This window comes from Drosophila mauritiana, chromosome 2L (assembly GCF_004382145.1).
Source record: "Drosophila mauritiana strain mau12 chromosome 2L, ASM438214v1, whole genome shotgun sequence".
In the NCBI taxonomy this organism is placed as follows: Eukaryota; Metazoa; Arthropoda; class Insecta; order Diptera; family Drosophilidae; genus Drosophila; species Drosophila mauritiana.
In genome coordinates this window covers 1,069,923-1,082,544 of record NC_046667.1, presented here as the reverse complement: position 1 = coordinate 1,082,544, position 12,622 = coordinate 1,069,923, and the positions used below count along the sequence as shown (strand labels likewise).

At 49.0% G+C, this 12,622-nt stretch overlaps 3 protein-coding genes across 4 annotated transcripts; 1 reads left to right on the top strand and 2 right to left on the bottom strand.

Annotated features, from left to right (window-relative positions):
• Positions 1-2,600: 2,600 nt before the first annotated feature.
• LOC117149356 (CBL-interacting protein kinase 15) lies at positions 2,601-7,155 on the top strand. Its single transcript, XM_033316773.1, has 7 exons — positions 2,601-2,811; positions 4,438-4,537; positions 4,602-4,719; positions 4,782-4,938; positions 5,122-5,230; positions 5,292-5,534; positions 5,589-7,155. Exons 3-7 carry the CDS (start codon positions 4,664-4,666, stop codon positions 6,401-6,403), a joined length of 1,380 nt encoding a protein of 459 aa, XP_033172664.1. The 5' UTR covers positions 2,601-2,811; positions 4,438-4,537; positions 4,602-4,663; the 3' UTR covers positions 6,404-7,155.
• LOC117149103 (cysteine protease ATG4B) lies at positions 7,156-9,562 on the bottom strand. 2 transcript variants are annotated; one of them, XM_033316760.1, is made up of 5 exons: positions 9,050-9,562; positions 8,543-8,885; positions 8,401-8,480; positions 7,792-8,337; positions 7,156-7,671 (listed from the first exon to the last, which is right to left on the bottom strand). In XM_033316760.1, exons 1-5 carry the CDS (start codon positions 9,231-9,233, stop codon positions 7,592-7,594), a joined length of 1,233 nt encoding a protein of 410 aa, XP_033172651.1. In that variant the 5' UTR covers positions 9,234-9,562; the 3' UTR covers positions 7,156-7,591. The 2 variants fall into 2 exon arrangements, with proteins under 2 accessions (XP_033172651.1, XP_033172641.1); XM_033316750.1 differs by having other exon boundaries at positions 7,156-7,674; positions 9,050-9,561.
• Positions 9,563-9,687: 125 nt separating this feature from the next.
• LOC117135243 (protein asteroid) lies at positions 9,688-12,559 on the bottom strand. The gene is made up of 3 exons (XM_033295388.1): positions 11,926-12,559; positions 11,429-11,869; positions 9,688-11,373 (listed from the first exon to the last, which is right to left on the bottom strand). Exons 1-3 carry the CDS (start codon positions 12,457-12,459, stop codon positions 9,769-9,771), a joined length of 2,580 nt encoding a protein of 859 aa, XP_033151279.1. The 5' UTR covers positions 12,460-12,559; the 3' UTR covers positions 9,688-9,768.
• Between the last annotated feature and the right edge of the window lie 63 nt (positions 12,560-12,622).

The following is a 12,622-nucleotide window of genomic DNA, read 5'->3' as shown; positions in this document are numbered from 1 at the left end:
ATAGTTTAAATCAAGAAATATTTCAGCTCATAGTTGGGTAATTTTTTATTCTCCCATTAAAGTAAGTTGGTTTGAAGTGATGTGTAAGCAAACACAATTGTAAACTCAATTTTCCTCTGATCAATCAATACAATTGGATTTCCCAAGAGTTCTTGGAAATGTACTTATGTTTTTCTATCACTTGTAAGTAAATTCGATTGCTTTCTCCGCTTACCTGGAAATTCTCATTTCCATTGAATTTTATCAAAGAGCAGTTACTTGAACTTCCATGAGAACTTGTGTAATTTCTATATCCCATATGAGCTCAGCTTCTCAATGTGCTTCTTATTCTCATTAATGCAAACACTTTTGACCCAGTTGCGCGAATGCTTTCACTTTCCTCCAGCTGAAAGTTCCATCTGGCTGATATAAACTATCCTTTCCTAAGCGAATCTCCATCCACTTCCCTTTCCATCACTCATTTTTCAACTACTCAAAGTTTTTGAGCTGCGAGTCGCTTCTGTTTTGCTTTGATATCAAATGCATTCACGCTTAGTTTTGTAATTAAAACTGTAATGCCGCACAGATACTCGTTTGGGTGAGGGGGGCGGGGGGTTGTCATTAGCATGTAAATGTATGCGTGACGGGGGGCAACCCCATTCAAGGTGACCCAACTCCCTCACACACACACACCATCGCAAAGGAGCCTGCCTGCTGCCGTTTGATAAGTGGGAAAAGTGTAAAAATTTCGTTGCATACTTGCGAGCGCTGAAATGAAATTGCGGCTGCGACAGCTGGCACGAAAATGAAAATGAAACCGAAAACTCTGCGCTTGTATGCGTGCGTGCGAGTGTAGATGTGAATTTAATTGTGACACCCACACAATCGCACACAGACACCATAGACGTGGCCATGGTTACAGTGGTTTAAACTTCATTTAAATAAAAAGATGAAAGTACGACCATGTGCCAATTATTCATTTTTAACTCAAAGAAACGAATAGATTTGATTGTGAAAAAAGGAAAATATATGTTCATGTCATGGATTATTGCTTATGCAAGCGAAATAGCAACCATGGCGTGCTTAAAGTGCCAAAATGCTTCTTTTGTAGCATTGCATGAACTTCACTCATCCGAAGTGAAATGAATAAATTCTACAATTTTTGCATTAGTCTCACGTAAGTCTAATACTATTATTTGGTCCTTCGCTGTAGTTTCACGCACATCCTTTGTGGCCGTCAGTCAATCAGAAGATGCCATCGCCCGTCGCCAACTTGGCAAGAAAGTTGGGCCAGTCCTGCGGCTTTTATAATAATTTCAAGTGCTTACGGCTGAGAAGTATGTACAGTGTATGTATGTGCGTGGCATGCGGGCCCACCGTATCTGTATATAAATCGTTATCCTTGTAACGCCTTGTCGCCTGCCGGTCGAGTTTCGCATTCGGGCTTAAACGCTGCGCCTTCGCTCGCTTCCTTCCTGGCCGACTTCCTGTCATGGTTGAAGGGGTGTGGGAGTGGGATTGGCCCTGCCGATTGCTATATAAACATTATGGCCCGATCCCTCGATCCCTGCACAGTGTTTGCCACTGCCGTACTTTATTCGAGACGACGTGCAGGAAATTTGAGCAGAAAATGAAAAAGGGAAGAAAATCCATTTACGTAATTACTTCCAGTTAACTTTTGCCTCGCTGCTCCTGCTGCAAAAGGATGCGCGCCAGTTCCTTATTGAATTATTGAAGAATTGCTTGCTCGCTCATTGGAAATCTGTTTCCGCCGCCGCACTGCCACCAGTTGAGTTACAGCAGCCACCATATTTCGATGGAGTCCAGTCCGTATCGATTACATTTCGGCCAAAAGTTTCCCATTTCCGTGGCCCTCCGACAAACGTTAATTATATTTGGCCAGCAACATTTTTTTACGAGTGCTTCATAAGCGCAAAGCGAAGTTGCATTTAATTATTCTAATTTATGGTTCACGGAATATCCATCATCGAAGTTGGTTGTAACCAAGACCCCGCGAATCTGTGTTCATGAACAATCTTTTTGGTGATGGTAGAAATGGGAAATTAATGACCCACTGGCGTTTCCTCTGAGCGAAACTCATTAAGGCCACCTATAAATACAGTACATGCCTTTCAAATTACCAGGAAAATATTGCAATAATTTATGTTAGTTTGAGCTAAGTATGGGGATTGCTTTTCGAAATGAATTGGCTTAAGTGTTGCCTACTTTTTTGCAACTCCAGCTAAATCCTCTTAAAATCCCAACACATTAAGGCCAATCTCTACAAGAACATGTAGTTAATAGCGAAGTGAACTATGGGAACCGAAAACAATCAACTCGCGCTGCCATCAAATAGAATAAGACGCTTACGGAGCTGAAGAAATCAACTTGGCTTAACTCTTCTCCTTCACTTACCAACTTTCAGTGGCCCCCTTGTCGGAAAAGTCGGAAAAGTGTTTGCAGACACAGCATTTAATAATGTAAGACTGCCCTAAGACCTGCCGTTCTGTAATTACACGCGAGTTGCGGAGCAACCGAGGCAGCCACGCCACTCGACAGCGCCAGGACGCCAAGGAAAGGACGAAGCCGAGGACCAACAAGTTGCCAGCCCAGTGAGGAACCCCAGGACTCCCAGGAAGCGAAAGCATCAAAACGGCAGCCGTGGATACCAAGGCGCTGCGCAGCTCAGCCACTGTGAAGGTGACGTCGGCGGCCACGCCCCCGCTGACAACGACGACGACGCCCCTGACAATTTGTCAGCCGCCCCCGCCCACTCCGCCCTACCAGCGGCTCACCAAGGCGCTGCAATGCGATCCGCGCTGCGGCCACGAGGTGAGTGCAAATTGAAAAGCCTTGAAATCAAGGGGTCCGTCTCCAGCTGGGCGCCTGGTGGGCCACTCACCTGTGGGTTTGTAGGTGCTCCCGTGTGCCGCGTGGCCGCAATGGCTCGGTTGATGTCAATTACCCCGCCATTAGTCATGCCACTCGCTGGCAGACCAACTTTTTATATACATTTCGAGTTAATTGGCAGCGGAGGTGCGGAATCTTGGGGAAACAGTTTAAGGAAATGCAACTTTGTGGATTGATTCAACATGTCGTATACGTGATATGCTTCGCACTATTAAGTTGGCCACACAGCGCAAATTTGTATGCCATACTTTAAATCAAATAGATAGACAGTATTCCCATTTTAATGTTATAGCCCAATCAAAATTACTGCCAATAAATGAGGCTGGAAGATTTTTCACACCCAACATAAAATGGCCGCTTAGATAATTTTCGCATCCCAAACAGCCGTGCCGTAAAAAGCAAATATCCTGCGCATCCTGTGTGGTGCCGCATCCACGAGAGCTGCAAATTGTTATGGCAGAATTCATCTTCGCATTGTGTCGCGAACTTATTGTGCCAGATTCGCGTGTCCTTGTGCATGATGAATTGTGTTCCATAAACAAGTGGGTTTCGAATGCAACCTGTTTAGTAGCGCGGAAAAAGCGGGGGTTACCCCAACACACGGCGCTGACGTCACAGCCAGGTTATTGTCGCTTGTTGTTTTTGGGCCATGTTCCGTGTACTCGTGTCGGTGTGAGCCCCGCCTTGCGCGTGTGTGGGTGTGTTAGCTAATACACAAACCCTCTGCTGCAGCGCTGCAATTATGCATGGGTTCAAGGCTAATTTGCAGTGGCGATGTGTACACTTGAAGAAAATTTGCTCACCTTCGGGTTTTTAGAACTCATTGTAAAATGAGTTCTCTAATAAGAAAGTTAAGGCTGCTTGTCATTAAAGAGTTATTTTTTTAGAAAAATATTAATGCAGCTTTCAATAGAAGCCTTAGATTTTTGGCCAGTGCCCTTGCGGATTTGCTGTCTTTGTGTGAACTCGTTCGCCGCCTATTTGGGGCTTGCGATGCAGAATGCGCGTGTGACCGAACGCCAGCTATCCGCATTACGTATACGCCGCGTTGCGTTCCTTAATTAGCGCCCGCCCGCCCCTCTCGATGGCTCAAAGGTGGATTAACGAGCAAAAAACAGAGCGAGCGAAAGCCAAGCGGTGAAAGGAACGGCGAGCAACGAGCAAAAAGCCAAAAGCAGCAACGTCAACGTCAAGTGCAGCGCGCAGTTCAAATTACATTAACAAAAAAGAGTGCCGCACTTGACCTTGGCTAATTGCAATACCAAGAATTCTTGAACGGAAGGCTTCGGGGGCGCGCGAGTGCATAAATTACGGGAGCGGTCAATGTTAATTGCTGGAACATGTGTACTTTGGGGTATCAAGTAATCGCTGCCTCGGATTACTTAACCTTAAGACGAGCCTTGTCCCTGGCGCTAGTGTTCCGGAAATGCCGCGACTTTTGCCACAACTTTGATGAAAGCGCAACTAGAGTTTGTATTAATTTCTCTCGTGGGCTGCAAGGACACAAAAAAGGAAGGCACTGAAACCAAATTAACTTTTCCGGAACAGGTAACCATCGGCCGTCGCATTGGCCTCTACAGATTCTGTGGCGACATCGGACGCGGCAACTTCTCGAAAGTGAAGCTCGCTGTCCACCAACTGACGCGTGGTAAGGAACAGATCTAAAGGCTACCAATCAGATTGGGATTAACCGAAATCATCCCGATTTACAGACAAAGTCGCCATTAAGGTGGTGGACCTGGATCGGGCCGGACTGGATGCCAAGGCGCTTCGAATGCTGTCCAGCGAGATAGCCACTCTCGAGTGTGTGCATCATCCGAATATACTGAGGTGAGGCAAACGAATCTCATATGTACTAGAGTTGGCCTTACATCTTCCTACATCTTTTGCAGGCTTTTCGAGGTGGTCGAAACTCTGGGCCGCGTCTACCTGGTCACGGAGTGGATTCGCGGTGGCGAGCTGTACAACCACATCACCCAAGGCGGTCCGCTGCGGGAGATTCATGCGGCTCCGTTGCTGAAACAGCTCCTCCTGGCAGTCAAACATATGGTAAGCCGACTCCTATCTATAGAAATATAATTTAATTGTATCCCAGCCAAAATTCAATATTGCCAACTGGGAATCATGCATTTTAAATCTTTCACACAGAGATTTATGACCCATTTAATATTAATTTGCCTGCGTGTTTCCATTATTCAATTATTCCATCTGCGAAATTAATTGAACTTGCAGCACAGTCTGGGCTACGTGCATCGGGACATCAAGGCGGAAAATGTCCTGCTCCTCTCCGAGGATCGCCTCAAGCTGGCCGACTTCGGTTTCAGCACCCAACTCATCAATGGTACGGGGGAACAGCCAAGCCAGTCCGCCGGCAATCTAATCAACTGCAATCCCTTTGACAGGTGCCAATCAAAAGCTGGACACGTTCTGCGGATCCCCTCCGTATGCGGCGCCCGAGCTCTTCTCCGATGACCACTACATAGGGGCGCCCGTGGATGTGTGGGCCCTGGGCATCCTGCTCTACTTCATGGTGGTCGGAAACATGCCCTTTCGGGCGCCCACGATTCCCGGCCTGAAAGCAGCCATCCTGAAGGGTGACTATCTGCTGCCCGGCCAGCTCAGCTTGCCCTGCATAAGACTTATACGTGAGTGGTTAAATATTAATTAAAGATAATGCTTTAACTTGATATCTTCTTTAGAACGCATCTTGATCCACATACCCGCCCAGCGGCCAACCATCGACGACATGCTGAACAGCCAGTTCGTGACCTGTCCCAAGCTCAGTGCCGATCTGATGCAGTGGGAGATCAACCAGCACACCAAGCCGGTCAAGAGGTCCATCTTCTGGGTGCGCAGCAAGTCGCATAGGTTGCGGAAATCCGCCTCCCTACGGGATCGGTATGCTGAGGTGGTCAAGAAGCCGGCCATTAGCATGAACACCAGGCAGCAGGACGAGATGTTTGTGCAGAATTTCCTGCAACCGATCGAGATGGGACACGAACTGTTGGTCCCGGTGTCAAGTCAGCTGAAGGAGCCGCAGTCCACCGAGCAGGCGAAGCGTCCAACCAGGAGGTACATGTTCTGCGGCAGCCTCAAGAAGAAGGTAACGCCCATGGAAACGGAACCGGAGAAGCAGCTGGCCAACGGTGGACAGTGCGGTTCGGCCAAGATCAATCCGTGGAATGTGGAGGTGGCCGAGGATTGTCCCCTGTTCAAGAACTACGACGCGGAGACGGGCAGCTGCGTCATGCTGCCCACGAACACCGAGGATCTGAGCCAACTAGGAGCCCTAGAGTTCGAGGCACGCCAGATCCTGGCCGAGCTGGGCCTCACCTCCGAGATGCTGATCAACGCCAGGCAGAGTGGCCCGCGCTCCGACATCATTGGCGCCTACAGGATTGTGGTCAATCGGCTGCAGAAGCAGTCCTGGCTGGCTCGGAAGCACGTGGAGATGGCGCTGCACAGCGAGCCAAAGGCGGAGAAGCGGATTGAGAGGTCCTGCTGCATACTCTAAGACATCCGAAAATAGTTGTTGAATGTTCATATTACTCTCCTGGTTCCGCCGGGTCCTTGAATTCCCCGAGAGGAAAGGCAAACTGGGTTTCTCAGCCACTATGCGCTTTTGAAAGGAATCTGAGGTTCAAAGAACTCAAACAGTAGCTCAAAAACCTTTCCTACTAGAGGCTAGTCCGTTTTGATCAGCTTTAAATATCCAAGATTGTACTGTTAACTCCCAGCGCTTGATTTTGAACCAACAAATTGAGATTAGAAAATTTTATAGCGAATACAATATAGAATTTACCCAGAATATCCAGAAATGGGATGGATGAAGTGCTAAACTTAAATTCATTCAAGGATCAAGAATCAGAAGTCCCTTGAGTATGATTAGCAAGGAATATCTTCTGACTTGGTTCGGTAGGAGTCGACAGTTGGATACTCTGATCTGCAAATCCCAGTTTGCCTTTCTGCGGGAATCAGCCCGGAAGACCAGAGGTCAAGCCCAATTAGTGTCAATTCGCCAGCTGCGTAGCCGCGTGTTTGTTGTTAACGTAGATTCCTGCATCCTCATCCTGGTTACTCATTCGAGAAAGTTCCTTGGTTCGTGTAGCTTGAGTTTGTCCAGCCGTTGAGTCCAGAGGCGGAGGGCAAAGTTGATATATACATGCATACATATATATAGATATATACATATAGTCCAAGTATTATGTATTTAGTTGTTGGTCCATTTTTGAGCATATACAGACGAATATACGAAAGGAAAATGAATATTACGAATACAAACATATAATTATACACCGGACTAAGGCGATTGCCTCGATCTCATCGAGTCTTCAATGTACAACGTTGCGTAAAAATGTTTAATTGATCATCAAAAAGCGGTGTGTGTCCGTAAGTGTCGCTCTGTGTGTGTGTTTTGCCAAATTGTCTCCCGTGGAGTCAATCGCGTACAATAAAGCAGCATTATGAATCGCTAAGAACCGCATTCGTACAAATCGTAAACATACTAGAATCTAAATCTCAACCACTCGTCTAATTATGCACTTTAGCCTTAGTTTATTGCATTCGCAGCATCCGCAGGGGCTCGACCTCCCGGCCCACTCGTTTCCTCCTCTCCTCGTCCACCTCCTCATTGGGTGCTCCACTTTCGCCTGGCTGGGCTTTATCTGCTCTGGTGCGGCGCAGGCGCTCCGCCGGCGACCTCTCAAATGACGGCGCTCTCACTGGGCTTTTTGCCGCTGCCACTGGCGCCGCTACAGCCGGCGTCGCTGTCCCTGCCGCTCTCTTCTGGAAAATGGAGTGATTTTATTGAGTGAAACCGGATTGGAATTGCGGACTGTTGATTCAGACTGCGAGCTGTGAAGCTCTAAATGGTCTTAGGCAGATTCAACAGAACCAACTTACCAACTATGGCAAAAGAGTCCGAGTCCGAGGTGCCCGCGGGCCAATCGATGTCCGGCATGGTGGGCCAGTCGATGTCCTCCGTGGTGTCCCAATCGACCGCGCGGGCTTGACTGATCTCGAAGAGCGCAGGCGAGCAGAGGCTGAGCACCTCCTCCTTGAACTGGGTTAACAGGGATTCGAAACTATCACTGGTCTTACAGAGGAAACAAACCGCCAGCGAGGGGTCCATGGCGGAGAAGTTCAGGCGAGCAGCATGCTTTTGATGGTAGGTCTCGTCGTAGTCCTGTTCTGCCGCAGCAGTTTTCTGTGCCACGGCGCCCGTTCTCTGCGTGGTATGGGGATCCAAGTAGAGAACCTCGTCGTCCACATAGCCCAGGAAGTACAGAGCCTGGTTTGGCCGACCTCCGATCATGCCACAACTGCTGTCTAGTTCAAGGCAGCGCTTTAAGGCAGGCACGTAAAGCGGGTTAATGTCTGTGATGCCCAGGCGCAGGGGGATTATGAGCAGCAGTGGCTTCCACGAACCTCCTTCGCGGCACGACGCATCTACAAAGTGGCCAATTTTGTTAGGGAAATAGTCGCGCTATTCAGACCATTGTTCACACTTACATACGTCATCCAAAACCACTGTGCTATCCATTGCCACGTGAATCGCCAGAGAGCTCCAGTCATCGAAGCGCACTAGTTTTCTGAAATCAGCAATTGATCATCCCACTTCTTCACCATGTTAAGCTCAATGATTTGGTCTTACTTGAGAATCTGGGCTACTGTATTCGGTCCCAGCCACTCGCCGACCGCTTTGTTCTGGGACTCTCCCATCTGGGCAATCTGGTGTATGGAGTAGAAGCTATTCCTCACGTCTTCAAAACGGTTCACAATCTTGAGGTAGGTGGCATCACGGCAGTCCGGCGTCCAGAACCAGTCGCGTCCCAAATGTAAGTCGATCAGGGCCTGGGCGAGAACCATCTGACCACAGCGCAGCATGCAGCCCCAGCCCTTGTCCGTGGTGAGCTGGACTTCTCCCAACGGCGAAAACCCATGGCGGTATGTGCACCACAGCCGAGACTGAATGTCGCGTCGGATGAGCTCGAGCTCTGAAAAGGGAAAGGGTGTTGATTATAGATTACAGTTTGGTATCCATCTGTCATGGTCATATCGATGTCTATCGAAAAAGGTTGGGGAAACCCCATATGACTCATCCTGACCAATATGTGAGATTAGTACGCATATGTCACTAGTCCAGAAGGCCTCGGCTTACCCTGTATGGCGTTGTACTTCTTTCCCAGGACCCAGACGTCGGTGTTTCTCCGGGGAATGTCCTCCGGCTCTCCGCTGCCCACCGCCTGACCAACTGCGCTGGCGAGGACACTGTCTGGGCCCAAGTACGCCTCGAAGACGCTCTCCATGATCCGCGCTAGCTGGTCGCTGAGCCCAACCAGCATCTACTGCCAAGTGCGCTGGCAGAAGGAGAAGGGGGTGGACACCAGGGCCTCCGCTGCTCGTCTACGGGCTAATTGCCTTCGAATGACGTTCTGTTTTTCGGGTGGGCCTTTGTTTTGGCCTTTGTTTTCGCTGGCAGCAACGGCAATGCTCCTGCTTCTGGCCCGAGGTCACAGGGGTTTCATTTGTTGTTGGCAGTGACGGGCGCTGATTACAAACTATGCGATAACCAGCATTTGATCAGTCTGCGGCTCCGTTTAGTTTGCTTTATTTTTCTTTTTTGTTGATTACAACGCAGTGACGTAGCTGTTAGTATGACCGCAACTGATGAGGTATTTTACTTCGGCAAAATACCAAACGTTGCACTTAACATGGCCATAACATAGGAAATAACAGTATTTTCCCAACCTGTTAATGAAACGCATTCGAAAATGAAGTTTTTTACAAAATATTTAATTATTTTTATTATTTAAAGCAAGGTTGGGTTCAGTAACAATGTAAAAACTTCAAAATTCCACTTGCGAGACTTCGAACTAGCTACGCTACCTTGAGCGCGCAGAATTTGTTGTTCAGATCGAAGAAGTCGTTTTCGGGATCTGCATCCTGGACCATTTCCGCATTGGGATCCGCGTTGACCTCCTTTAGCTCCAGTTTCCTGGCCGCCTGACGCTGCTTCTTCAACCGTTTCTTCTGCAGGGCCTTCGCCGCCGTCGGATCCACCTCCAATCGCTTCCAAGTTGGTATAAACTCCGCGCACCAGTCGTACAAGTAACAATAGAAATCGAACATCAACTTGGAGTCGGGCAACAGGAAGTTCTCTACATGGTAGCGGACATCGGCACGATTCCTTAATAAATCGTACATGTTGTAGAGAAAGGCACCGCAGTAAAGCTGGTTCATCCTTGGACTCAGTAGCGGAAGATCCAAAAGGGAGTTGAGCCCATTGAGTTGATAGACCACAGCCTGAAATTCAGCAAATGCGTGGATAACCGTGGTGGAGTACAAGTCGAACTTCTTCTTGAAGATCTCCTGCATATGGAAGTGCGGCAGTAGGCGTTGCTGCGTTAAATAGCAGTCCGATTTGGGTACATGAGCCATCCGATCTGGGACAGAAAGCTCTAGAAGAGCAGGTTTGATGCCGCGCTTGATTCCCTCGGCAGCTTCCTTATCCCTTACTGCTCGCTCTGCCTTCAATGTCTTGCCAAATCTCCTGAGGAAGGTTTTCACCTCTCGTTCAGCAGGGATTGTAACGTCTATGGTTCGTAGGACAACCAAACTGAGGATCAGCGAGTGAAGATGCAGCAAATCACAGTGCTCAGAGCGATGTAACCAGTAGATAATGGCCAGGAAGTACAGCCTCAGATCCTCCGGCAACTGGTCGAGCTTACTGAACAACTTCTCCGTGTCTGCATTGGGAACATTGTCTTCGAATACAGCTCTTAGATGCCTGGCATCCGGCGAAAGAGGATCAAACGCATAGGCAGGCGTCTTTTCAATGGGCATCTTGATATACCTCACGTTCGTCACTCGCAGAGCTCTGGTGAGGTAGGTGAGATAGGGGACTGTCGAACCCTCCATATCCATATCCACTGCCACCATTGGAATTTTCTCACCCTCTACGTGATGGAGAAGAGCGAACACGTAGTTCAGGATGGGTAAGGCCACTTCATTGGAGTCGTGGAAGGGAAAGTGCTCGATCTGTGGGTTGTTGATGTACTTGCGCAGGTGCATAAGGTCCACGAAGCTGCGGGGCAGGTCCGCGGGATATAGTTTGTCCAGAAACCATTGTGGGAAGAGTAGCGTTTTGTCTTCCACTTCTAACTCAAGACCTTCATCCGTCTCCTCTTCATCCTCCACATCATCACCCGAATCAGCCTCTGGATTTTCGCCTTGCTTTTCTTCCTCCTGCTCCTCATCTTGGTTCTCAGCTTCCTCCTGATCCTCGCCTTCTTCGACATCTGACAATTTTTCATCGGGGCTAGCCGAATATTCATCGTCACTACATTCCTCTTCACTGACGGGTTCTATATACGGAAAAGCATTCTCGTAGTGCTCCTCGAAGTAATCGTAGGCGTGGCACAACTCGTTGGAGTAACCAGAGATGGCTGCATTCACTTGGGAGACCAGGGAATCTCGCTGGTTCTGCAATAATATAATTTTAGGTATGAGTCGGACATAGATATCTCAAGCAACGAACCTTTTTCAGTCTCGACAGCACTTTCGCCAGAGCAGACTCCGCCGTTTCCTCCTTCAGCCATGTGAGAATGACCTGTATGCGCTTCTGCTGAAGCTTTAGTTTGCGACTTCGTCCTGCTTTGCCCATTCCCGCGGCAAAAAAGTTCTTGAAGGCACTGCGTGCAATATAGTCATTGCCCAGGAGGGCGGCAAAAAGGGGTAGCTTCTCGGGACTCAGAGTTCCTCGTCCGCAGAGATGGGACACCCGGTAGATGCAGCAGTCGAGGTACTTGTAGGTCTTGGAATTCCCTTTTGGACTGGCTGTCTGCTCTGTGGTTTGTATGCCAGCCACAATCTTGTTGGCCCGGGTGCGCTTCTTCACATTCTTGGCCTCGCAGTGGCGTAGATCCCGGCTGTCCTTCTGGTTGCTGCTGTTCTTGTTCTTCACCTGCTTGGTGAGCACCTGTTGCCGACGGAATCCCTTAGTATATGATGGAATCCAAATAACTTATGCCTTACCTTAACAGTCAGCGTGATCAGCGGGATGTACTTGACGTTGTGGATGTAGAAATCCGAGTCGTAGGAGAGCACTGGGCAGTTGAGTTTCCTGGCCAGAGCAGCCAACTCGTCGTCCGCCTCAAAGACGCACCTCATCACCGGGACTCCGCAGTCGCGCACAGCATCCACGAAAACCTCCTTGAGGTGCAGCGGGAACAGCGTGATGGAGGCATTGGGGTTTATCTTCTTGATCACGGAAATCTTGTTGCGCAGCCGGGTGCTCACGGTCCTCAGCTTGCGCTCCTCGTACCCGCCGTCCATGAGCACGTAGGGCCGAATGTTGCACTCGGCCAGGACCTGGAAGAACTGCACCACGGCGCGGTAGAAGTCGTCGTAGTCGCCGCCGAAGGCGGAGTAGCTCCCGGTGACATCCTTGTACAGATTGCAGCTCAGGTTGTCGCCGTCGATGACCAGCGCCGTGGAGTGCAGCTCGTGCGGCTTCAGGTAGATTTCCGCGCGCTGCGCTATGTAACTGGTCAGGCCGCGGACTCCCATTTTCCCGGCGCTTGCCTATTTTCCCAATTTCCTATTTACCTATTTTCCGCAAACTTTAAAAGCGTGCTAATAGTGATGTCAGTTTGCAGTGCGATACTATCGATGTACATATCGATGCTTCAGCATGACCGTTCGCTGCCGTTTGGTATATCTGAGTGATTAG